At 39.8% G+C, this 24092-nt stretch overlaps 3 protein-coding genes across 3 annotated transcripts; 2 read left to right on the plus strand and 1 right to left on the minus strand.

Moving 5' to 3' along the window:
- The first annotated feature begins 616 nt into the window (after positions 1 to 616).
- On the plus strand, positions 617 to 10836 carry LOC116298153 (sphingomyelin phosphodiesterase). The gene is made up of 13 exons (XM_031706530.2): positions 617 to 1145; positions 2946 to 3069; positions 3526 to 3626; positions 4007 to 4075; positions 4764 to 4864; positions 5221 to 5331; positions 6146 to 6226; positions 6452 to 6539; positions 7132 to 7310; positions 8179 to 8275; positions 8624 to 8710; positions 8793 to 8887; positions 9227 to 10836. Exons 1-13 carry the CDS (start codon positions 678 to 680, stop codon positions 9408 to 9410), a joined length of 1785 nt encoding a protein of 594 aa, XP_031562390.2. The 5' UTR covers positions 617 to 677; the 3' UTR covers positions 9411 to 10836.
- Positions 10837 to 11691: 855 nt separating this feature from the next.
- LOC148911653 (uncharacterized) lies at positions 11692 to 23503 on the minus strand. Its single transcript, XM_089028932.1, has 3 exons — positions 23242 to 23503; positions 21634 to 22692; positions 11692 to 21462 (listed from the first exon to the last, which is right to left on the minus strand). The coding sequence occupies exons 1-3, from the start codon at positions 23458 to 23460 to the stop codon at positions 20851 to 20853; spliced, it is 1890 nt and encodes a 629-aa protein (XP_088885058.1). The 5' UTR covers positions 23461 to 23503; the 3' UTR covers positions 11692 to 20850.
- LOC148911654 (uncharacterized) lies at positions 14241 to 20456 on the plus strand. Its single transcript, XM_089029199.1, has one exon. The coding sequence runs from the start codon at positions 14241 to 14243 to the stop codon at positions 20454 to 20456; it is 6216 nt and encodes a 2071-aa protein (XP_088885325.1).
- Positions 23504 to 24092: the final 589 nt, after the last annotated feature.

The raw sequence follows: 24092 nt of genomic DNA on the forward strand, positions 1-24092 counted from the left end.
TGTAATGACCAAATTTTCTTCACACATTTTAGTAAAGTGAACCTTCGCAGGGGTGGATCCAGGATTTTGTTCAGGGAGGGATGCTGAGCACAAAGCTAACCCAGGGAGGGGTGCACCCCTTAGAATCAAAGTGAAAAACAGTATGGGTTATTTTCGAAGTAGGGGCACAAAGTTGAACCAGGGAGGGGTGCACACACCCTGCACCCCTCCCCTGTATCCGCCCCTGCTCCATGCAGCTGCTGACACCTATATTAAAGGGACACCATGTAAAGTCCCGAAAGTGTAGGGGCACACTATAGCACTTTTTTTTAAATTTGAGGATATCTTTTCTTTATTTCTAGTAAAGTACCAAGATCATTAAGCTTACCTCAAAAAACATTTTGTACGATTCCTAAGAACTTAGCAGCTTATCTCTTATTCCTAAAACTAATTTTTTAATCCCTTATTTCCAAAACTTTGTTAGACCCAAATATATCTTTTGTGTCGTGTTTACTCTACTATTTTTTCACTTTTGTTTTCATTTGAAAAACGGGAGGGACATACAGGTTCATAATGGGACGTGATGGTGTAGGCCAACGTCCCTTATCTCGTGATATAAAACTGGTGTTACATGCAAACGATTCGTAAACAGTGAGTGACTGAGGGAGTGTAGAGGGAGTAAACCCTTAAAAAACACCATGGATTTATCACCGAAATTCTCATTTATTGGTGTTGTACTTCTACTTTATATCCTCTGCACTTCAGGACTACCTCAGGAATATTCCAAAAAGGAGTTGTTTATAGGGTATCTTCGGCGATTTACTTCGCATTTGAAGCCAGAATTGGAATGTGACGCTTGCAAGGCTCTCTCAGAAGTTGCGCAAATTGCCTTTAAAACTAAACCAACTCAAAACGACATCGCTAAATTCCTCACTAAACTTTGTATTAAGCTAAAGATTGAAGATAACAGAGTTTGTACTGGCATTATTCAAGAATTTAAGGGAGAAGTCTTGACTGTTTTTGACGAGTTTTTTCTGAGTCCTGACGAAGTCTGCGGGTTGATATTCGGACCATCTTGTGCCAAGAAACCGAATCCTGATATTTTCTGGAACGTAACCTTTCCTAAAACTCCTAAACCTCCAGTTCGACCTATTCCACCACCGAAGGTAGGCAATTATTAATTTAAATTCATAAAAAGATTACTGAATGTTTTCCTTATATGAATCCTGTAAGTTACGTACACGTTATTTGAAAAAAGACCATCTGTAAGAACAATTGCAAAGATCTTATTTTTATTCGAAACTAAATCACAAACCTTGTGTCTTTCCTTTCTTCTTTTATTCATTCTACCAGGAAGTTGGATTTTTTCTTCCTTTCTGTTTTTATATTTGTTTATTTCATGAAATCTACATTACAGTGGTTATACTGTTATTATGTCATGATCCCATGACACATCACCCCATATCATACCAACACATAACTGAAGTATGTCAAAAGTATTGAGCAATATGTCATGTTGGTAATTCCTATTTTCAACAATACCATAAAGATTCGTTTATTTCTAAGATATTTTTTTCAAAACCTGAAATTATGTTACAAAAGCATTGCGTTATCATGGCATTTTAAAAACAATAGGTCCTTGCATGTTCAAGAGCATTCTTTATTGTTTTCATAAAGTGTGCTAAAACAAAACCGAAGGAAATAGATTTCTCCTTTAACAAGCTTTGGCTGAGTGATTACTCGTTAAAAGACTAAAAATTGATCTTCGGAAAAAAAAGAAATTTATTGAATACTCCTGACCGATGTTTCTCCAGTAATTTGATCAGGGCTGTTTTGATTGTTTGATTCCATCCATTAGGGCATATCAATAAATCTGATCTAGTCATATGCCTTTCATGAGCTCTGGGATTAAAATACAAGTGTACATGTAGTTCAGAGATGAGATACCAGTTTAAAAAAAACACATTTTCTGTTTGCTAGTCATAACCTTATGAATAAATGTGGTTCCAGAAAACATTGATATCCTAGCTATATAAATTCATAAAATGACTCCATACCCACCAGGAACTTCCAAATTTTTTCCATACAAACCTCATAATTGTGCTCTTTCTCTAACCCCTCTCCCCTCCAGAATTTCCAGTTTCTTCCATGGGTGGGGTATGGATATTTCTGGAACTACACAATAAAATCATAAGAGGATTGGGTTTAGCTGTTGCATCTACACTGTAACGGTCTTTAAGGTTTAGTTATAAAGGAAGAAGATTGAGAAAAGAGAGCAATAACGAAGACCAAACGAACATGTGTTGATTCAACTGTATTGTAATCAAAAGACGACACACCCCCTGAGAGCAGGTTGAATTACAAGCTATCCTGAGTTACATAATGATTGTTAATTAAACAATATAGGATATCATAGAGTACAGTTGTCAATCCATCAAGGAGGCCCTATTATGGGAGGGGGGGGGGTGGAGGTGGGTACCAATGTTCTCAATCTGAATTTATCATAAATCTATAGTTTGTGGCTATTGTGTCACAGTTGCAAGACCATGTCCCTTGTCAAAATGTACCCCTAACAGAGACTCACTGCTGTAAGAGCAGATTGTCATTCATGAATCTATAGTTTGTGGCTACGATGTCTATAGTTTGTGGCTATTGTGTCACAGTTGCAAGACCATGTCCCTTGTCAAAATGTACCCCTAACAGAGACTCACTGCTGTAAGAGCAGATTGTCATTCATGAATCTATAGTTTGTGGCTACGATGTCACAGTTCCAAGGCCATGTTGCTTGTCAAAATTTACCCCTAACAGGGACTCATCAATGCAGTAATCTTGTTGATTTGCATCACTACAATTTGACCCAAAATATCCCCATTATTTCCAATCTTTTCCATGATCTCCAGAAGGTTTGATAAGGGCATTCCACCTGTACCTATTAGATTACTAATCTGTTGTTAACTTTTATTTAGCCTGGCTCACCTGTGATGAGAGTACTACAGATCTCTGACATACATTATGATGCTCTATACAAAGAAGGGGCTGCAACAAAATGTGGGGAACCTCTATGCTGCCGAAAGAATGACCCCACCCCAGGTACTGTACAGGAGCTCAAACTTGTGAATACTTTGGCCAAAAAGTTTTGAATATTTAATCTGTGAGCAAGCCATATGCACTGACTTTGATCAGCAGTTGTTTTAGGTTTGATAAAATTGGAATGTGAAGTTGATAAAAAATGTCTTTGTTTTTGGTGAGGGTACATGTAGCACTTAATAGTCAATGTCTCTCATATAATGTGGCCCTCTTTCCATGAATTAATTGGAATTTAGAAGTTGATTTTTGTGGAGCCAGGAAAGCTGGAAAACCAGTAGAAAAGCCCTTAAAGCAACGGAGAGAATAAACTTTTTAAAATCTTTACTTTCTGACATACGATATCGAGTCCAGGAATCCAAACTGGGTTACCTTGGTGAGAGGCGAGTGTTCTCACTGCTACACCACCGATGCTTGAGTAATTCATTATTTTGATTTTTCATAATAATATTTGTGTTTCAGCTCCAGGAAAGCCAACTGCAGGGAAATATGGAGATTATAACTGTGATACCCCACTCATCACCCTTGAAAACATGTTGGAACACATCAACAATACTCACAAGGTATTGACTGCCCCTTTTCTCATTCGGTAAATAATATACCCTACCGCTGTGTTTTATGACTAAAGTCTCATCTGCACAGGCTTAGCCTTGCTTAATAGCAAATAATTTGCAAAAGTCAATATTGTAATGTTAAGAGCAATGTGCAGCTTGAACAATACCAGTGTCTTGAAATCCCACACACATTAATGGTATCTATGTCTGATCATAATTGAGCTGACTTATAAACAAGCCTTTGCAAATGACTCTATGTTCTTCATGTAAGCAGCAGTAATCATCAAATACAAAACTGGATAATTGGCTTAGTCATTGTCAAAAATAGGCCTTTTCCTAAATGTAATTTTGGTTCAATGTTAATTTTTGTACTTTTTGTATGTAAATAGATTGACTATGTTATGTGGACTGGGGATATACCAGCTCATAATGTTTGGAACCAAAGCAGATCTGACCAGGTTTGTTAATTTTTTATTGTTATTGCTAAAATGAGTTGGGATTAAGTCAAGCATCTTTGACATGGTATCAGACACCTATGGAGTGGCTATTCATGCTTAGAAAATATAGTAACTGTTGTGGTAATGAGACCTTGGGTAGAAGATGTACTGTATGATAAGGAATTCCTGCAGCTGACAAGCCCTTACAGGTGGGTTATCTAAGACAAAGGGAAATTGCCCTATTTCACTATGACGTCACATCAAAACAATCTATTGTTTAAACACAAAGTATCATGGTTGTCGGAGGGGGTCTGAAATCAACGCAAATTCACCGAAAATTGTCCTAAAACCCGTATCAGTCCACGAAGAGAATAGCCAGCAATATTTTTTAGTACATATTAACACATAATATATCTGAAAACCAGGCCATTTTAGATTAAACTGTTTTGCTAGGAGCAAATTTTGTTGAATTTTCTATTGGATTTGGTGATTCTATCCCCCACATAAACAAGCAGTGACGCCATAGTGAAATAGGGCAATTATTGTAAGGGTTGTAATGACACCTAAAACAGGAGATGCAACAATACAGCTACAGTAGGAAATCTAGGGGTTGCAGGGGCATAGCCAGATGGGCCAAGGGGACCCTGCTATTGACTCCTATTTATGATGCTGAATGTTCCATTCATTTTCATTTCTTGCCTTGTTGAAGCTTCATGCATTGGATGCAGCAGTGAAGTTGTTGCTGAAATACCTTCCTGGGGTAAAGATATACCCTGCACTTGGCAACCACGAGGGTTCTCCTGTTAACAGGTATTTTAAGAAATTTTGGAAGTAGCATGGATTAGCTAGGGAATTGAGAGTTATGCAGCTGTTGTACACACTTGTACCTCACCTTTAGCTGTGGTCTGATTTAATTCCTGAATTGAATATCATCTGCAAGTAGAATATATTGAATTGCTCCACGATTCAGAGGCTTTCTCTATAGCTCGGTTCTTAAGTTATCTTCTCTCCACAAAACTCAACAAATTAGTTCCCAATTCAATTTGTAAGTCACTATGCCCGACTTAGGTCAGCCCAGAAATTGTTTAGGTTTCAGTAAAATTGCTGTTTGGTTTTGATAAGCATGATTGTTTACTGAGTTAATGCTTTTGTTTTTCAATATCTAGCTTTCCGCCACCAGAAATAACTGGGCCAGACTCAAATGACTGGCTTCGAGACTCTCTCGCAACTCACTGGGGTTTCTGGTTGCCTGACTACACAATGTCCACCATCAAGAAGTAAGTACAAATACTCCTTAGTAAAGTAGGAAATAGGTTCAATGCTAGAGAATATGAACTAAGAGAAGGAATCCCCCCTATATAGCCTTGTAACCATCATGTGCACAGTTTGATGCTATTTTTAGCTTTGAGATATTTTGAGCAAAGAACCTGATTGGTTGATTTCTTGAGGGTAGGCGGCTTCTAGTCTTGCAGTAAACAAAAGCCTGTGTTTTTGTTGCTTTTTGTGTCCTAAAACGAGGCATTAAAGGAAGCATGATTATTGCGCGGGCATGGTAATGTGCTAAAAATAGCATCAATGATTCTAAAAATAGCATCAAAGTGTGCACATGATGGGGCACTGGGATTCCTTCTCTTAGTTCATTTTCTCTTGTTCAATGCTACAAGTTGGGGTTTGCCCAGGCTTCTTGTGATCTATAGATTACTACATTTGGTGGACAGAGAAACCAGAACAAAAGATAACTGACTTTATCTTATTAATACTATAAATGGGGCCACTTAGACAGTTAGCCAATAGATAAAATGTAGAATGAAAACAATACATTCCAACTTTGGATACTCGAGCCAATCAAAAACCTAGACTGCACGAGAATATTGTAATTTGACCCTGAGTTACTTGTAAACAACTAGACAGCCATCGGAGGAGCCATCATCATTTTCAGGCAGGATTAAAGAGATATGTTGAAAGGCTATTGTTTTCTGCTGGTTTGTGATTGGCTTCACCCAAAGGTTGAATGTTGATTGGTTCTTGCTGTTTATGTGCCCCAGTTATAGTAGTCACACTGTAATATTGATCTGTTGTTATATATTTTAGGGGAGCCTACTTCTCTGTACTGGTGTCCAAAGGACTCAGGATTGTATCCATCAACATGAATTACTGCAACAATATGAACTGGTATGTTACATGAGAGGATGGGCCATTTCTAGATTAATGATAATGATGATGAGGATGATGATGATGATGATGATGATGATGATGATGATAATTATATCATTATTATTATTAATATTAATGATAATAACTCTTTATTGGGCTACAAACAAAGTAGGACTTTTTTCCAGCCTGGCCCATAGATTCTTTTTCTATTAAATTTTTATCTCATTTGAATGCGTATATCAGGTGGCTGTTGCTTCATGAGGTTGATCCAGCCAACCAATTACAATGGCTTGTTGATATGTTACAAGAAGCTGAAGACAACAATGAAAAGGTGAAAATCTTATTTTTAGTATGATTTTCGAATATAGGGTTTTGCGTGCTGCGTTTGACAAGTGAACTTTTGATTGGAATAAATTTCGACAAAGATGTTTAAAAAAGTCATTAGACACTTGTTTTCTCATGTGGAAACAGGTTTCTTAAAACTGCTAGGGTTAAGAGTTTTTTCTTACTAAGAATCTAGAGTGTTTTACTGTTATTTATAAAATAACTGTTATGAATGTCATGCTCTGATTGGTTTGGAGCGCATGTTTTATGAGAGCACATTGCACGCACACGCATTTTCCGTTGCTTCATTCCTATCTATTATTGTAATTTGTTTTTTATAAAAGAAATAAAAAACTTGCTTGCTGTGCTGTGTGCAGTCATAAAGCACTTGGGGATTGGCAGAACACTCGAGAAGTGTCCAGAAGCACTCCGCTACGCGTCATGCTTCTCCTAACACTTCTCTTGTGTTCTGCCAACCCCCGCTTGCTTTATGACAGCACACAGCACACATGCGCGTTTTCTATTTCTTCAATCCTGCACACACTAAAAACCAAATATTGGTATAATTATTACAATTTAATGGTATCTTGGTTTGTTAGGTGCACATTTTAGGTCATATACCTCCTGGAAGTAGTGACTGCCTAAAAGCATGGAGCTGGAACTACTACAGGATTATTAATCGTTACCAGGGTACAGTAACAGCTCAGTTCTTTGGTCATACGCACAATGATGAATGGCAGATGTTTTTTGATGATGACACTAGAAAAATACCATCAAGGTGAGAGAATCATCAAGTTACATTATCAATGTCAGATGATACATTAATGATCAATGATGCTGTTCATTTTATGTAAACAGATGGTATTGGTAAAGAATGCCATCCCTAAATTAGTGTTGGTACGGGGTGCAAGCCTAAAACATCACGCTATTGCCCTATTGACACCCTACTGACAGCCTACTAACACCAACTGCAATGACCTACCAACACCCTACTGGTTCACCCACCAACACCCTACTGACAACCTACCAGCACCCTACTGACAACCTACCAGCACCCTACTGACAACCTACCAACACTCTACTGACAACCTACCCACACCCTACTGACAACCTACCAACACCCTACTGACAACCTACCCACACCCTACTGATCACTTACCAACACCCTACTGACAACCTACCCACACCTTACTGACAACCTACCCACACTCGACTGATCACTTACCAACACCCTACTGACAACCTACTGACAACCTACTGACAACCTACCATCACCCTATTGACCACCTACCAACACCCTCCTGACCACCTACCAACACCCTACTGACAACCTACCCACACCCTACTGACCACCTACCAACACCCTACTGACAACCTACCCACACCTTACTGACAACCTACCCACTCTACTGACACTCCACCAACGCCCTACTGACCACCTACCCAAACCCTACTGACACTCCACCAACTCCCCACTTACCATCTACCATTATCTACTGACACTCCACCAACACCCTACTGACACTCCACCAACACCTTACTGAGAACCTACCAACACCCTACCAAAATCAATTTAAGGGTCACATCTTTAAAATCACCTAATACAGAATATAAATTGTTAATATCAAATCTTTTGTGTTATATAGTATTGCCTTTATTGGCCCTAGTGTAACACCATACACCCAGCGTAATCCAGGATATAGGATATACACAGTTGATGGCGACTACTTTAACAGCTCAAGGGTAAGCAAAGATAATATATTGTAATTAATGATTATTTATTGTAATTTAAAGTACTATGAATATGACTTTTGCTTGATTCTTATTTCAAGAAAATTTGAGCAATGCATTGAACTATTTCTTTTGATGACTCTCTATTAATATGGAGTTCCTCAGAGATCCATTCTTGGTCCCCAACATATTCCAGATTTTCAATGGTTGTACTTTTTGTGAATATGGAGTTCCTCAGAGATCCATCTTTGGTCCCCAAAAGTATCTTTGAAAATAACATAATTTTTCCGACGTTGGAGTTCCTCAGAGATCCATTCTTGGTCTCCCAGATACTTAAGTTTGTTTATTGTATTTTTCCAGGTTGTACTAGACCATGAGACCTACATTCTTAATTTAACTGAGGCCAACAAAGGAAATGTAAAATGGCAGCTGGAATACAAGGCTAAGGTTAGTAAGAAAATGCTAGATTTTATCTTAATCCCAAGCCAAGAAATACTGTAAATTTTGAGCAATATCTGTTATATTCCAGGAGGCTTACAAGATGTCATCACTTTTGCCTTCTGAATGGAATGCTCTAGTATACCGTATGGCCAATGATAACGCCCTGTTAGATCTTGTTTACAAGTAAGGCCTTGTACTCTGTTGCCTAAGCTTATCAATATCAGACAGTATAACTTTCTTTCATTGTATCTGTAAACTTCTTAAAACCTTCAAATTTATCAATGCTCTGAAGCAACCTTGGGGCTGATCTAAGTCAGGGCATGGCTAATTTTTTAGGTTTTTATGGAGGGACAGAGAAAAACCCTTGAATCAAGGGAGAGACCTAACAAACTCTACTCACATGTGATTCAGTCCAGTAATTTATTCCCAGACACCAGAAATGAAAGACAAGTGTACTACCACTACACCACCCTTGACATTCTTCATACATATAATTTGATATGAAATTTTCAATTATTTCAGGCATTTTTGGAAGTCCTCTCCTGATAGTGTCCATGGTGGCCCATGTGACACAACTGAATGTCGCCATGAATTTGTATGTCGCTTGTTAGCAGGAAGATCACATGATCCTGAGGTGTGCACCCTCAGAGGGTTAAAGATTACCAAGTCCAGGCAGCATTTGTCTCCTCTCATGGATGTTTGTTAAAGTGTATATGACACGAAAAAATTTTAATGTTAAGAATGTGTAGTTTATTGGCATGAATAAGAATATCATGGTTAACTTTGTTCCAAAAACGTATTTCTCTAGAAATTCAAAAAATTTTAGCACGAGTTGTGACGTCATTTTGTTTACAAGTCTCCAGATTTAGTTGCAAATACATGAAATATGTTTGAATATAGAATCTTAATTTCAAGTAGTACACTTTTCAATTTCCCAACATTGGAAGAGTACTACGTAAGCTATCAAATGAAGCTGACTAAAATATGTCTTTTGCTGTTAATTTATATGAATTACAATTTATATTTAGTACATTACTACTGAATCTAGAGTACGTGTCAACAAAATGACGTCACAAATTGGGATTAACTTTCGCAAATATCTCAAGAAATAAGCTTTTGAAACAAATTTTGTTACGATATGTTTATTATTACTAACAAACTATACATTTTAAATGATGGAATGTTTTCGTGTCATATACACTTTAACACGTACTATTTGCATTGATAATCATCACTTTCAGACTAAAAAATTATCAACTTTGACTTGAATTATTTTAGTTTAAACAGACTAGTAGACCAAATCTGCATTTTTTTTCCATTTCAAACCATGTGTCATTTCCTTGAGTATTATTTTTTCTTTAGCAGCAGTGCTTCAATAGAAACTTGGATAAAAATGTTTACTCCTAAGTGCTACTTGTACAAAAATCGCTCAAACTTTACTCAACTCAAACCAAAAAAAAATTTTAAAGGTATTTGGCTTAAAATGGAAGTTGGAGAAATGCCATTTTTATTTACCTTTTGTCTGCTAATGGGCTATCATGAATCAAAGCAAAATCGTCCATAATAATAGCACTTTTAAAAATGATTCACTGTATATATCATTCGTACGCAAACTTCTTGTCTAATTATTGCTTGCTTGGGCAAATTCAAATTCACAGTGAAAATAATTTCAAAATCAATACATTATTTATTTAAAATCTATATTAATATCTAAAAGGTTCATAAATCATAAAACCTCACGCATAATTTCCAATTAGAATTACGATTTACAAACAAAATATAGTTTTTAAAAACATTCCGCTATATCACTGTGACGTCACAGGTTATTCATATGGGGCACAGAGTAGCAAAGAGCAAATTATAAGAGTATAGTCTAATTTTATCCTCACCTGTAGCTGAACTGATAGTCCTGATATATCTGATTTTCAAACATTTTATAAACTGGACATGTTTATTCTACAAAATGTATAGTATTTTTTGGTGATTGTTTTGAGTCCTAAAAAATACTATTTTTTGCAATTTTCTTTCTAAGTGTTACTTTGTCTGTCTGTTGACTGTATTGTATTAATAATATGATTGTAATATAAATGACTTTGCTACAAAAATATATTACTCTATTTCATAATAAACAAGTCTATTTGTAATTTTTTATGTCACTAAGAACACCCAGATTATTTGCCAATATCCAACACCTAAACTGATAAAATGGACTCTAATAGCCCACTTCCGAGATATGCTTTGCTTGTCATGTACAAAGGTTTCAGTACAAGGCTCGTGCTAACAATACTTGGATACATGGAGCTGAACAATTAAGAGAGGATGTCAGCAAAAATCGACCATACGCCGGCAACAGCCGAAAAATCGAATTCGCTCATATTTTGGTATTAGGAAGACCTTGATGCGATATAAACCGTGGTATACTTCATTTGCCAAAATATCGCTTTATTTCCGAGAAAAACGAGAAAAACAAATTCGTGCATAATTGACTCTCTGAGAGAGTCAAAATATACTCCAACTTTGGGGGCCTCGCGCGCCTTTGCAAAAATATCTACAGACTCAATCTTGGGAAATTATTTGGGATAGTGTTTTAACATTAAAAAGATGGAATTTCACGGTGTTCGAATAAATTCATAGTGGCGAAAAATATTTATTCACCAGGGTACTTTGACTTCGCGTCAAAAATGAGGAATTTTCAAAAAATGATTTATCCGTGTGCTAAATAAAATAAAACGTTGATATTAAGAAATTGAAAAGCTAAAATAATGTTCTAATCGTGGGTGAAGTCATTTTTGGGGGTTTTTGTTCTGCGATGAGAAATAAAGTCTAAAAGTTACAGAAATTTTGAAGAGCTCAGACAGTCGGCCAAATCAAAGCGATTGACAAATTTGCATAACTTTTTGGATTTTTAAATCTTAATTTGGCTAAGTATCATAAAAACATCATCAGCATGCAAGTTCAATGTAATATAATGACAAATACCGCAAGAATTTCGTTTTTACATTTGATTTTACCTAGAATTTAACAACAATTTATGCCCGGGAACTTCTGTTTACAATCATTTAGTGACTGAGCGGCAGGGCTGAAATGTGTAACGCGACAGATTTAGTTTTTGCAATTTAAAAATAAAGTCTTTTTCTTTTCAATTTCAGAGAAATAAAAGTATTTATTTGTTTGTTTGTCTCTTTAAATCGACTTTTTTCGAGTGAGAATCTGAATGAGAGATCGAAGGCAATCAAACCGTTTAAATCGGATTCAACCGGCTTGTGATCATAATCCTAAACGCATAGTCCCAGTCCTAGATCTGAGACAAGTTCCGAGTTGAATAATTCTTCACAACAGACTTTAACCGTTGTTTTATCAATCGGAAAAAATTGACGTTTGCAGCAATTTTGTCACTATCATCTGCCTATATTTTTTCAAGCAATACTCTTATCGAGTATACTAGAAAAAACTTGATTTATCATTATTTTAGTTAAAGTCTCTACATATTGCTGTATTTGTATATATAAATACAGCAATCACAGAAATCTGATTCAACCAGGCATATCATAGTTAAGTATACGACAATTAAGTAACCATATAATTGATTCGACTTCTAAAGCGCGGACTATACCTGCTTTCGAAATAAACCGGCTACAAGGCTGGACTATAGTTTTATGTACTGCTTGCACAACTACATTGCCTGACAAGTTCATTGAGAATATCGATGTACGGCATTTTGAGATTGACTGTAATACTGGATATATCAAGTTCGAAAGCAGCACAAATATCTTTCAGCATGGCAATAGAGAATCTTGGAAGTTTTGATTGTGAAGACATTTTGCAGATGTCGTAAGTGTGATACATTATTGGGTGTTGAAGAGTAATTGCATTCATCACTTCATCCGTCAGTTCTTGCACATCTCTGTTCACAATTTCTCCAACATTTCCTCCCATTACATCTTTTTCATAAGAGTCTAGATTTTTTGCTTTTGCTAAGCGAGAAAAAAAATTTGAAATTTGCTGAGAAGATAGAAAATCCTCTTTCCGGAACATGCAAGAGCCATCAGCATTTTTGGCTTTTCTCATTGACTTAGATACAGTTCGTGGATCTGCTTTTTGCCCAGTTAATTCACCATTTTTAAAGACTTCCATGAGATAGTTTTTTTGGGTTTCAGTAAACCTTTTCCTCTTTCCTGTAGACTTCAAGGCCCAACCCATCGGAAGTACTGAATCTGCCATACTATTTTCTGATTCAAGCGTGTCTGGCTGAGGGAATGTTGGAACTTCACTCATCCCCTTTTCGAGTTTTGAGGCGTAACCTATCATTGATTTGTCATAAAATGTCTGAAGTTCAAGGGAATACTTGTGTTTTCCAATGTCCAGATGTTTTTCAAGTGAAGAATACCCGCTGAAACGACTTTGTACAGCCCTCCTCTGGACAACAGAACAGCTTTTTATCAGCATCTGCCTGTAGATCCTCAGCGTCGCCTTTGCCACAATCAGCATTACCACCAGCATCGCCATCATCATTGTCATCATCATTATCATAACAATCATCAATGCTATTACCTTCATCATCATCGTCACTGGCATCATCTTTGCTCTCTAATTTTGAACTTTTTGGGCCTTTTCGGGGTTTTACAGGAACAAATAAGATTTTGTTGCTATTATCATCCGACGTTTTGTTTAGTTTGGGTATGCCGGTTGGGAGACTTAGGTCATTCCAATTGATGGATTTCCCAGGACCAATCTCATAGGCTCTCCACATTTTCATTCCCTCTTCGCTGTATTGGATATTGTTAATATAGCTAATTCCATCAAATTTGACAGATTTGAAGCCTGATGTAGATTGTGGGCCACACAAAGTCACTGTTACGCCCGGTATGCCTCCAGATGACTCAATTGCTTGTTTCATTTGTTTGGCTGTTTCGATATCATGGCCTGAGTCCAAATATCTTTTCATGTGATTTTTGATGTTCGCGGCCTTTCGATCACATGCGCCTTTCCCTCCTTGTGGATCCGAAAAGTCGATCCGAGAAAGGCAGATTCCGTGTTTCGTAGCAATGTGCTTTATAGCAAGCATAGTTGGTGCCGAATGATAGCATCCAGCGTTATCTTGTTTCATGTAGACAAACTTGTAGACGACAACTATTTGATTTCCTAATTAGCGTAGGTTATTAATATTCATAAGTTGAAATTATGGGATGTAAGCGGGGACAGGCAGCAAGACGATCGTAATACGTACACCATATGTGAACCTCGTAATTATAAATCTGTCTATTGTGAATGAAATAACTGAAGAACATCAAGATTATCGAGAATTAAAACGCTGATATAATCGACGAGCGTTTTGCGTTGTGTACCCATTACTGAATTAGATGTCCCCACTGAACGAAAGAAGATGTCCGCTACATTATTGTTCACATATGTCATTCACCGACTGATGGACATTTATTAAGCTTGATTCTGCAGTTATCCAGCGTTTATTTCATCTCCGAAGAGTGTTTACAAGAATCGTACGGCTTGTGAATTCCTCGAATTTCCATGTGCAGCGATGGATGATGACACAGGAAGCCCGCCGGCAAGACGCAAGAAGCCCGCTGATCGTGAAAGTTGTGACGGAGTGAGAGAAGAGAGAGCTGAAGCTCTAAGACGCTCAAGATCGGGATATATTGGCCAATTGACAAAGAATTATCGAAATATAAAAGAAGTGATGAAATCAGAGAATTTCAATGATATTGATACCGTTCTGAGGATAAGGCAGAAAATATTGAACACATTTGATAACTTCGAACGGTGTTGTCAACAGCACTTAGAATGCTTGAAGGAACAGTTGGATATTGAAGAAGCTGAAGGCATTTACAGTAGAGAGCTAGAAGCTAAAAAAGACATTGAGGGAGAAATTGATGCGTGGACCCACCGGAACAAAAGACCGTTCATTGACTTTGATCTGCCTCTTGTCGAACCCTGCGATTCTAGTAGCCAAGCAGGCTCTAACGAAAGTTCCCAATCAAGTACAGCAACGAAGTTAAAGTTGAAAGCGAGGGCAGATCAAGCTGTTGCCGAGCTTAAGATTAGACAGTTGAAGGAAGAGCAAGAATTGCAAGAAAGAATTGAAGAGATGACGATGAAATTGCGGTTAGAGGAGGCAATTCAAGTCAATAAAATAAAACGTCGACACACATTACTAAAAGCTCAACACGAAATGGAACAAAGAAACACTGAACTAAAAATCTATGAAAGGGCCGAACGAGTTGAGCTATACAATTTTTACGACGACGACGACGACGTGTTACCTGGTTCAAACCCCTTTGGCTCCACACCAAGAAGTGCCCCAAAGGAATCGACTAGAGTTGCAGACTTTAGACAGCGCCTCCCTGTGAACCCGTTTGCAACTCCGATAACACCGATCTCCACTAACCCATTCGCAGCCCCGATGGCCCAGACGCCTGGCAGTTCGTTAGCAACACCGACAAGGGGAAGCTCAAGTAACCCGTTTACGACGACAGAATGGCCTGATGTAGTACACAGGAAGCCCAAACCGAAGTTTGTTCATGCTGCACATGCACCGACACCACAGGCATGGCTGGACCTGAACACACCCGAGTTCTACGTCGCTGATTATGATAACCGTCTAAGCGACACTGCCAATAACGATGAACCACCTAAGCCAGCAGTCCATGAGAAGGTCCTCAGTCAACTGATAAAGCAGCAAGAAAGGATCACCAGCGCCATGACCAACGCTTTAATGCTTCCTAAACCAGAGCTATTAACCTTTGATGGAAACCCATTACACTACTGGAGGTTTATTCGCAACTACGAACAGAACATTGAAGCAAAGACTGAGGATAACGGAGAACGATTGAATTATTTACTGCAATATTGTACGGGCAAGGCGAAAGAAGTGATCAAGAACTGTGTAGTATTGGACTCTACCGACGGCTACCTCACAGCACGAACGTTATTGCTTGAAAGATTCGGCGAACCTTATGTCATAGCCACGGCCTACATTGATCTTGTAACTGAGGGACCCCCGCTGAGGGCGTCTGATAGACAAGGCCTGCAAGTTTTCGCCGATAAGTTAAAGGACTGTGAATTAACTCTACGTGCCGTTGGATATTATGACGACTTGAACAATGCTGACAACTTGAAGAAAATAGCAGAACGTTTCCCTGTCCACCTAAAGGCTAGGTGGCTCGAGAAGGCTAGAGTGATACGAAGCGGAGGAGGAAAACCCAGCATAGACCATATGTCCGAATTTTTGTCTGAGAGAGCAAAGGCCGCAAATGATCCTGTTTTCGGACAGATTATGGACTCAAAGGACACGTCCAGGGACAGAATGCGACCCCGAAGTAAACCGTTTCAGAACACGCCAAGGCCGCCAAGAGCTACCACCCTAGCGACACACCAAGCAGAAACGCCGAAAGTGACGGCAACAACAAAGGATTCACAATTAGCTTCGAGGGCCGCATATACTTTAAACGACCAGGTAAAGTGTGGTCTTTGTGCCCAAGCACATCTTCTCACAAGCTGCGATGAATTTAAGAAGAAGACGCAAGGTGAAAGAATGAAGTTTGTTCGAGACAAAGGGTTATGTGACAACTGCCTTAAGCGAGGACATAGAGCAAAGAATTGCTATCAGAAAAAACAGTGTGAAGTGGATTCCTGTGAGGGAAAACACCACACGTTGCTGCATCCACCGAACAGCTCTAACCTTAATCAACAGCCGAGCCAGGATTCAAGTAACAATACGAACAGTGCTAAAAATTATAATGTCGTCAAGGCTGATAGCGTAAACAGCGTCGATGTTCTTGCCAAGGAGAAAAGAGTATGTCTTCCAATCGTGCCCGTAAAGGTTCGTGGAAAGAAAGGTCAGAGATCTGTTGTCACCTACGCTCTTTTGGACCAAGGATCCGACACGACATTGTGCGAGAAACGCCTAATAGAACAGCTGGGAATCGAAGGCGCCGAACGAACATTCTCGTTGACAACTATCGAAAAGGCAAACGTTCAGCGAAAGGGATTAACCGCGAGTTTGGAAGTTACAGCTCTTGACTCAGACAATGTCGTCGAGATACCGACCGTATGGACAGTCAAAAAATTGCACATCACTACAGAAGGTGCACCCAGAGATGAAGACATTCGTAGGTGGCCACATCTAGCAGAAATACAAATACCTGAAATAGACACTGATGAAGTTACTTTACTCATCGGCAATGATACGCCTGAAGCCTTTTGGGCGTTAGAAGAGAAACGAGGACAACGGAAGGAACCGTATGCGGTCAAGACACTCCTTGGATGGACCATCGTAGGACCGATGACTGAGTCTAGGCATCAACAAAGCTTGAACGCACACTACATATCTTCCCATGGTGATGAGCTTAAGGCTCAAGTTGAAAGATTCTGGAGGACCGATTTCGGAGATGCAGTACTAAGTTCCGAAGAATGCATGTCAGCAGAAGATAAAAGAGCGTTGTCTATCATGCAGGAAAGCACGGTTTTATCTGAGGGTCACTACCAAATGGCCCTGCCGTGGAGAAACAGCAGTTATTGTACATTGAACAATCGACCGATGGCTGAGTTTAGACTTGCAACATTAAAACAAAGATTCCTGAACGATCCTGGACTTTATGAGAAATACAAAGAAGTTATAGATGACCATCTGACTAAGGGCTATGCCCGTCGCCTTCCCAACGAGAATTTTGACCAGAAGAGAGTGTGGTACCTACCCCACCATGCTGTGATTACCCCCAAGAAGCTACGCGTGGTATTCGACTGCGCCGCCAAATGGAAAGGCATGTCATTAAATGACCAACTATTGCAAGGACCTGATCAAACGAACAATCTCGTAGGCGTCCTTACTAGATTTCGCGAAGAGCCCATAGCACTAGCAGCAGATATCGAAGCTATGTTTTTGCAAGTCAAGGTTGAGCCCAAGGACTGTGACATGCTTAGATTCCTTTGGTGGCCTGATGGAGATCTTAGTCAACAGCCAGCAAATTTTCAAATGCTAGTCCACATTTTCGGTGCAACGTCTTCGCCAAGTTGTGCGAATTTTGCACTCAGAAAAACAGCTGACGACAATCAAACCGAATTTAATGATGAGATTGTGAACATCGTGCATAGGAACTTCTATGTGGATGATATGCTGAAGTCGACAAGTACTGTTGAAGGCGCTATACGAACTGCATCTGAAGTGACTGAACTGCTACGACGAGGAGGATTTCGTCTCACAAAGTGGATGAGCAATAGTAAAGAAGTCCTCAAGTCGATACCTGAATCTGAAAGAGCTAAGGCTGTAAAGGAACTAGACTTTGAACGATTTCCGACGGAAAGAGCCTTAGGAGTTGAATGGAATGTCGAGAAAGATTGCATCGGATTTAAGACACAGGTAAAGGAAAGGTCTCTTACAAGACGTGGGATGTTATCCATAACGAGTCCTGGCTATGATCCATTGGGTATCGCTGCTCCATTCGTCCTGTTAGCCAAGCTAATCTTGCAAGAACTTTGTAGACAGCAACTAAAATGGGATGACCCAATCCCTGAACATAACCTCGTTGAGTGGAAGAGATGGCTAGAAGACCTACCAAGACTGTCAAATATGAAGCTACCGAGATGCTTGAAGTCACCTGACCTTGGAGACATCGTCACCTATGAATTGCACCATTTCGCAGATGCTTCCCAGTCAGCTTATGGCACCGTATCGTACCTGCGGATGGTTGACATTAATGGGGAAGTACATTGTTCGTTCCTGAACGGGAAGTCAAGGCTCGCTCCTGTAAAACCAGTGACCATTCCTCGCTTAGAACTATCGGCGGCCGTTGTAGCAGTCAAAATTGATAAGATGTTAACAGCCGAGCTAGATCTGCCGCTGACTGAGTCGACGTTCTGGACTGACTCTACAACAGTGCTTCAATACATCAACAACTTCTCAAGACGATTCAACATCTTCGTGGCACATCGGATTGCTATCATTCACGAATTTTCTACCCCCAAGCAGTGGAGATATGTGAATACCAAAGACAATCCTGCGGATGATGCGTCCAGAGGTTTGACCGCGGAGAAAATTACAGGAGACGAAGGAAGGCGATGGTTGTGCGGCCCTGAGTTTTTATGGAAAGGCCAAGATTCGTGGCCAGCACCAGTTCTCAAGATATCTGAGGTACCAAGTGACGACCCAGAAGTGAAGAGAGAGAGACAGGTCTATATGGCACAGCAAAGGGACTCAAAGAACTTCCTGCAACGAATGTACGAGCATTACTCTGATTGGTATCGCTTAAAGGTGGCCATTGCCTGGATGCTGAGATTCAGAAACTACTTCGTAAACAAGTTAAGAAGTTCAAAGCATGATATTGAAGTTAAGCCTGCTACAAGAGGAAGAATAACTGTGAAAGAGATTCGAGAAGCAGAAGTTGCGATTATCAAGGATGTACAAGGCCAAGGCTTCACAAGGGAAGTGAATATCTTGAGCAAACAGATTGAGAAGTCGAAAGTCAAAGTTTCCACAAGAGAGAAACCCCTACCAAAGGCAAGTTGCATTTTCAAGCTAGCCCCCGTGCTTAAAGGAGGAGTTTTATTAGTTGGAGGCCGCTTAGAGAACGCCCCAATTTCTGATGCAGCCAAACATCCACCAATTCTACCGAAGAACCACCCTGTCTGCGAGCTTGTTATTAGACATTATCACCAACTGTACGGCCACGCTGGAAGAGAACACCTACTGGCCCTTGTAAGACAGCGATATTGGATAGTAAGCGCAAGATCCCTAATTAGACGTGTGCTGACGACATGCTTTGACTGCCGAAGACGTAAGGCCCCGCCTATATCCCAACAGATGGCAAACTTGCCAGTTGACAGGCTCACCCCTGACGAACCACCATTTTCATTTGTTGGAACAGACTTCTTTGGTCCATTCTTAGTGAAAAGAGGTCGGAGCACAGAGAAACGGTACGGATGCATTTTCACTTGTTTAACATCACGAGCCGTACATCTAGAGGTTGCTCATAGCTTGGAAGCAGATTCCTTCATCAATGCGTTGCAGCGGTTCATGAATCGCAGAGGAAGACCCATCGAAATCAGAAGCGACAATGGTACTAACTATAAGGGTGGTGAGAGAGAGCTACGCAAATCTTTACAAGAATGGAATGTTCAGAAGATCGAGAGTTTCCTAAAACAGAGAGAAATCGTCTGGAAGTTTAATCCCCCAGGAGCCAGCAGCATGGGTGGAATATGGGAGAGAATCATAAGATCTGTAAGGTCCATTTTAAGGGCCCTGTTGAGGGAGCAAGTTACTACAGACGAAGTCCTGTTGACTTTAATGACGCAAGTGGAGGCCATTCTTAACAGTAGGCCGTTGACAACTTGCAGTGATGATCCCAAGGACGACTCCCCTTTAACGCCTAACCATATCCTGTTACTGCGTCCAGGAGCGAGTATGCCTCTAGGTGTATTCACGGCTTCTGATAACTATGGCAGACGTCGATGGAGACAGTGTCAATATCTAGCCAATCTGTTCTGGCGCCGTTGGCTCAAAGAGTACCTACCAACTTTACAATTGAGGCAGAAATGGATCTCCCCACAAAGGAACCTAGCGAAAGGTGATGTTGTTTTGGTGGTGGACGAGACCGTTAAACGGGGCCAGTGGCCTCTGGCATGTGTACTAGAAGTTTACAAGGCAAGGGAGGGACTTGTACGCTCCGCAAGAGTCAAGACGTCTAAGACAGAGTTGGTCCGTCCCATTCACAAATTGTGCTTGCTGGAAGGAGTTGATTAAAGCCTCAAGAATCAAGGAAGCACTGTTAGCGAATTACACAAGAACATTGTTGAGTTAATTGATAATTGTGCTATGAAACCAAATTAATTTGTTATTGTCGTCAGGACAATGATTTAAGAAATGATCCATAAGAAATGCCTCATTTGGGGCCAGTAATGTAGACGACAACTATTTGATTTCCTAATTAGCGTAGGTTATTAATATTCATAAGTTGAAATTATGGGATGTAAGCGGGGACAGGCAGCAAGACGATCGTAATACGTACACCATATGTGAACCTCGTAATTATAAATCTGTCTATTGTGAATGAAATAACTGAAGAACATCAAGATTATCGAGAATTAAAACGCTGATATAATCGACGAGCGTTTTGCGTTGTGTACCCATTACTGAATTAGATGTCCCCACTGAACGAAAGAAGATGTCCGCTACAAAACTTTACACTTGATAAAATACTCTTGAGTTGCTGGAGGACATCATCGAAAATAGCCAAGACTGTGGGACTATCCTGAGTACAGCTTTCAAAAACATGAACAAAAGTCAACATGTTTATGTCATTATCCTTTGGTTTCGTTACAGCAACTGTAAGGTGCCAGGAAATCCCGCGCTTTCCAAACCAATCTCTTTGGCTTTCGCGAAACTTTCGCGGTACGAATTTCATGGCCCAATCAGATACAAGAACCACTGATTGATCATCCATATTTTTCAATATTTCATGTTTTGCGGTATCCTGGTTGATGGTTCGAAGAAGATGAGCTTTCCACGCATCGATATTTTGAGCGGATTGATCTATGGTATACTCCATCTCTTCTCTTTCTTCTAATGAGCAGTCAACGCCTTTAATGGCTGAACGTATTTCTTCAAGAGCACTAGGGAAGATGCTGCATCTATCACATTTTAGATTATGTTCGTGATCACAACACTTTTCGAAGCAGGGGTCGTCAGGGGAACTGAGAGCGAACACTCTGCAGTGATCGGCAACCACCGAGTTTTTTGAAACATGCACCTAAAATAAAATAAAAAGATAGTCGTCAGGAGGAGGAAAATGCATTAACTTCTTGTCTTTCTTTTTTCATTTTTTGTTTGTTTGTTTGTTTGTTTGTTTTTTGTCTTGTCAGTTTTCTTGTGTTTGTTGTGGTGTTAGCTTTAATACTTGAGTTTTAAAATTCAGTTTTACCTTATAATCGCTTTTAAGGTATCGTTTCGCTTGTTTTAGCTTTTCATTAGTCATGTTCGCCCACGTTAGTCCCTTTCCATAACTATCCCCAAGTGTCTCCACCACGTCTTCTAGATCATCAAAGGACTGGGCTCCATTTGCTGAAAAATAGTCCAGCCCTTGAAGGGATTTGCGGACGGACGCAGAGCAGGCACTGAGGATCCTGAGCAATGTGCTACGGCTTACTGGGTCAAAACCTGTTTCCGAGCAGTAACTTTGGTATTGACGTATTATTTGTTCCGGTATGAGAGTTCGAACCACATTTGGAACTTTTAGCTCACAGCCTGACGACAACTTGAGTACTCTTTCTCCGAAAGGTAAATCTTGAACTATGTGAGAGCTCGTAATGAATGTCAAAAAGTGCTCTAGTTTCTCGGGTTTTATATACATGCGCGTATTCTTTACGGGCGAGAGAACAGAACCTCGACCATGAAGTAAACGATGATGCCGTGCTATTTTAAGGCGGTACATCGATATGTCGGGTATCCATCTCTTTAAATCATTGAAGCTTACTTTATCTGCCATAAGGGAGAGGATCTGTCTTCTAGTGCTCCAATGATTGGCATTATTGTAACATTCACAAAGGGCTTCCATCAATGAAAAATCAAAAGTAGTATCGCCATGTTTAAGATTGGATTTTGCTAAAGAATCAAAGATCTTGTCGGACTGCCCAGGAGCAACTTCCTCTAAGCATGAAGCAACCACTTGTTTTCCTTTTCTTTTGTAATAACGTCTCGAGCGTTCAGATGCCTCGTCCCATGGGGTTGCTAGCACAAAGCGGACAGGACTAACATCTCTTGATGCTAAATAAGCATTGAGTTTTTCTCTTGGTGACAAATCGAAAAGAAAAGAACCGTCAACAGTTACACTAGAAATGTCCTCTTCGTGATATTGACTCACTGGCGTATTCGTCCACGTAGAAGACATTGAAATATTTGTTGGACTTAAAGGTAATGGCTGTTTAAAGAACACCTCCTCTTCTTTTTCTTCTTCTTCGTTTTGCTCTTTACTCCTCTTTTCCTAAAACCGGGAAAAGAAATATAAATCTTTATATTTTTTAAGTGGGTGTATGAATAAATTGGAATAAGGGTGCATGGAATGTGATAAATTCAGGTCCACCCCCCACTCAGCTTCTTCTATTTTTTAAAAAAAAGGTACAAGGCAAAGTTGAGTATATTAGGCGAGTATATTATGGTCTTCCGGAAAAAAAGTTGTTTTGTCTCCCACCTTCCCCCCCCCCCTCCCCCCCTCTCCCCTTCCCATATTTCTAAGCTGTGGGCCTTGCTGCGTTCCTTGATGCGGGTCTGAGATAGACGGTTGGATGGAGGGATGGATGTATGGAGGATTGGCTGAAATGGATGGATAGACTGGAATGTGATGAAGGGAATGGAATAGATGGGATATAGAAGAATGGATGGAATATAAAAGGAATATAGAAGATATAGAAGAATGGATGGAATGAGATTGGATAGATGGATGGTTGGTTGGATATACAATAGATGGAATGAGAAGGATGGATTGGATTATTTTAGCACCTTTTTAAATAAAGGCTTAGATTGGCAGACCTACCTCTATTCTCAAATGCTTTAGTTTTTCGAGTGTCTCTGTTTCCGCGTCAATGCATTCCTCATCTACAAACGAACTTCTAGATTTCTGTGTGTCAATATTACTGACCATCTCTCTTATTTTTTTCCTGCAACTCACGCAGATACCTGCCAAACAATGCACACTACGACTTAAAATACTACTTCCAGGGCCGTAACCAGAACTTTTACAGGGAGGGTGCATGAAAATCGGACCATTGATCGTTTCTTTTAAGAAAGCAGAACAAAAATAAATAATAAAAATAAAATAATAATAAAAAGGTAACCAGAAGAAAGCAGAACCACAAAAAAAAAAAAAAAAAAGAAAAAAAAGGAGATGGATGAGCGGACCTTAACCTTTTATTTGGGGGGGGGGGGGGGGCGCACGTGCACCCTGCACCCTCCCCCCCTTAGTTACGGCCCTGCTAACGGGACTGATATAGAAACATGCGTTTTGAGAAGAAATCATAAGCATGCAAAAACGTTGCCTGCTCCAGATGGAATAAAAGTTCCTGTTTTCTTGAATATCAATTCCGACTCGTCTTTTCCAATGCCCTTGTCGCTCTTTGGCCACTTCGATTTTGATTGGCCATGATTTGAGATCGATGCGGGAACTCTACATCTAGTACTAGAGCCCCTTGTCCACCCTAGTCCAAGAATTGAGCGATGATGGGGACATATCGTCCAATCATTTATTTCTTTTGGTCGTCTGAACTGTCCTGCACGACCAAGAATCAAATCGAATTCACTTTCAAATCCAGAGAAACCAAACAAAGTCTTGTGTCGAGCTATATCCTTAGTGCATGAAAGCAAGGGAACAACGAGAGCATCTTGCGT

Source organism: Actinia tenebrosa, unplaced genomic scaffold, assembly GCF_029948245.1.
Source record: "Actinia tenebrosa isolate PJP-AT-01 unplaced genomic scaffold, QUT_ActTen_1.0 PGA_scaffold13__45_contigs__length_12533684, whole genome shotgun sequence".
Classification (NCBI taxonomy): Eukaryota; Metazoa; Cnidaria; class Anthozoa; order Actiniaria; family Actiniidae; genus Actinia; species Actinia tenebrosa.

What these genes read in the sequence shown, in the direction of transcription:
- LOC116298153 (XM_031706530.2), top strand. Translation starts at nt 678, where the DNA reads ATGGATTTATCACCGAAATTCTCATTTATTGGTGTTGTACTTCTACTT. An exon ending in AAAGAATGACCCCACCCCAG is followed by an intron (nt 3,070 to 3,525) that starts GTACTGTACAGG and finishes TTTGTGTTTCAG; the next exon opens with CTCCAGGAAAGCCAACTGCA. An exon ending in ACATCAACAATACTCACAAG is followed by an intron (nt 3,627 to 4,006) that starts GTATTGACTGCC and finishes GTATGTAAATAG; the next exon opens with ATTGACTATGTTATGTGGAC.
- LOC148911654 (XM_089029199.1), top strand. Translation starts at nt 14,241, where the DNA reads ATGGATGATGACACAGGAAGCCCGCCGGCAAGACGCAAGAAGCCCGCT.
- LOC148911653 (XM_089028932.1), bottom strand. Translation starts at nt 23,460, where the DNA reads ATGCACCCTCCCTGTAAAAGTTCTGGTTACGGCCCTGGAAGTAGTATT. An exon ending in TAAAGCATTTGAGAATAGAG is followed by an intron (nt 22,693 to 23,241) that starts GTAGGTCTGCCA and finishes TCCCGGTTTTAG; the next exon opens with GAAAAGAGGAGTAAAGAGCA. An exon ending in ACCTTAAAAGCGATTATAAG is followed by an intron (nt 21,463 to 21,633) that starts GTAAAACTGAAT and finishes ATTTTATTTTAG; the next exon opens with GTGCATGTTTCAAAAAACTC.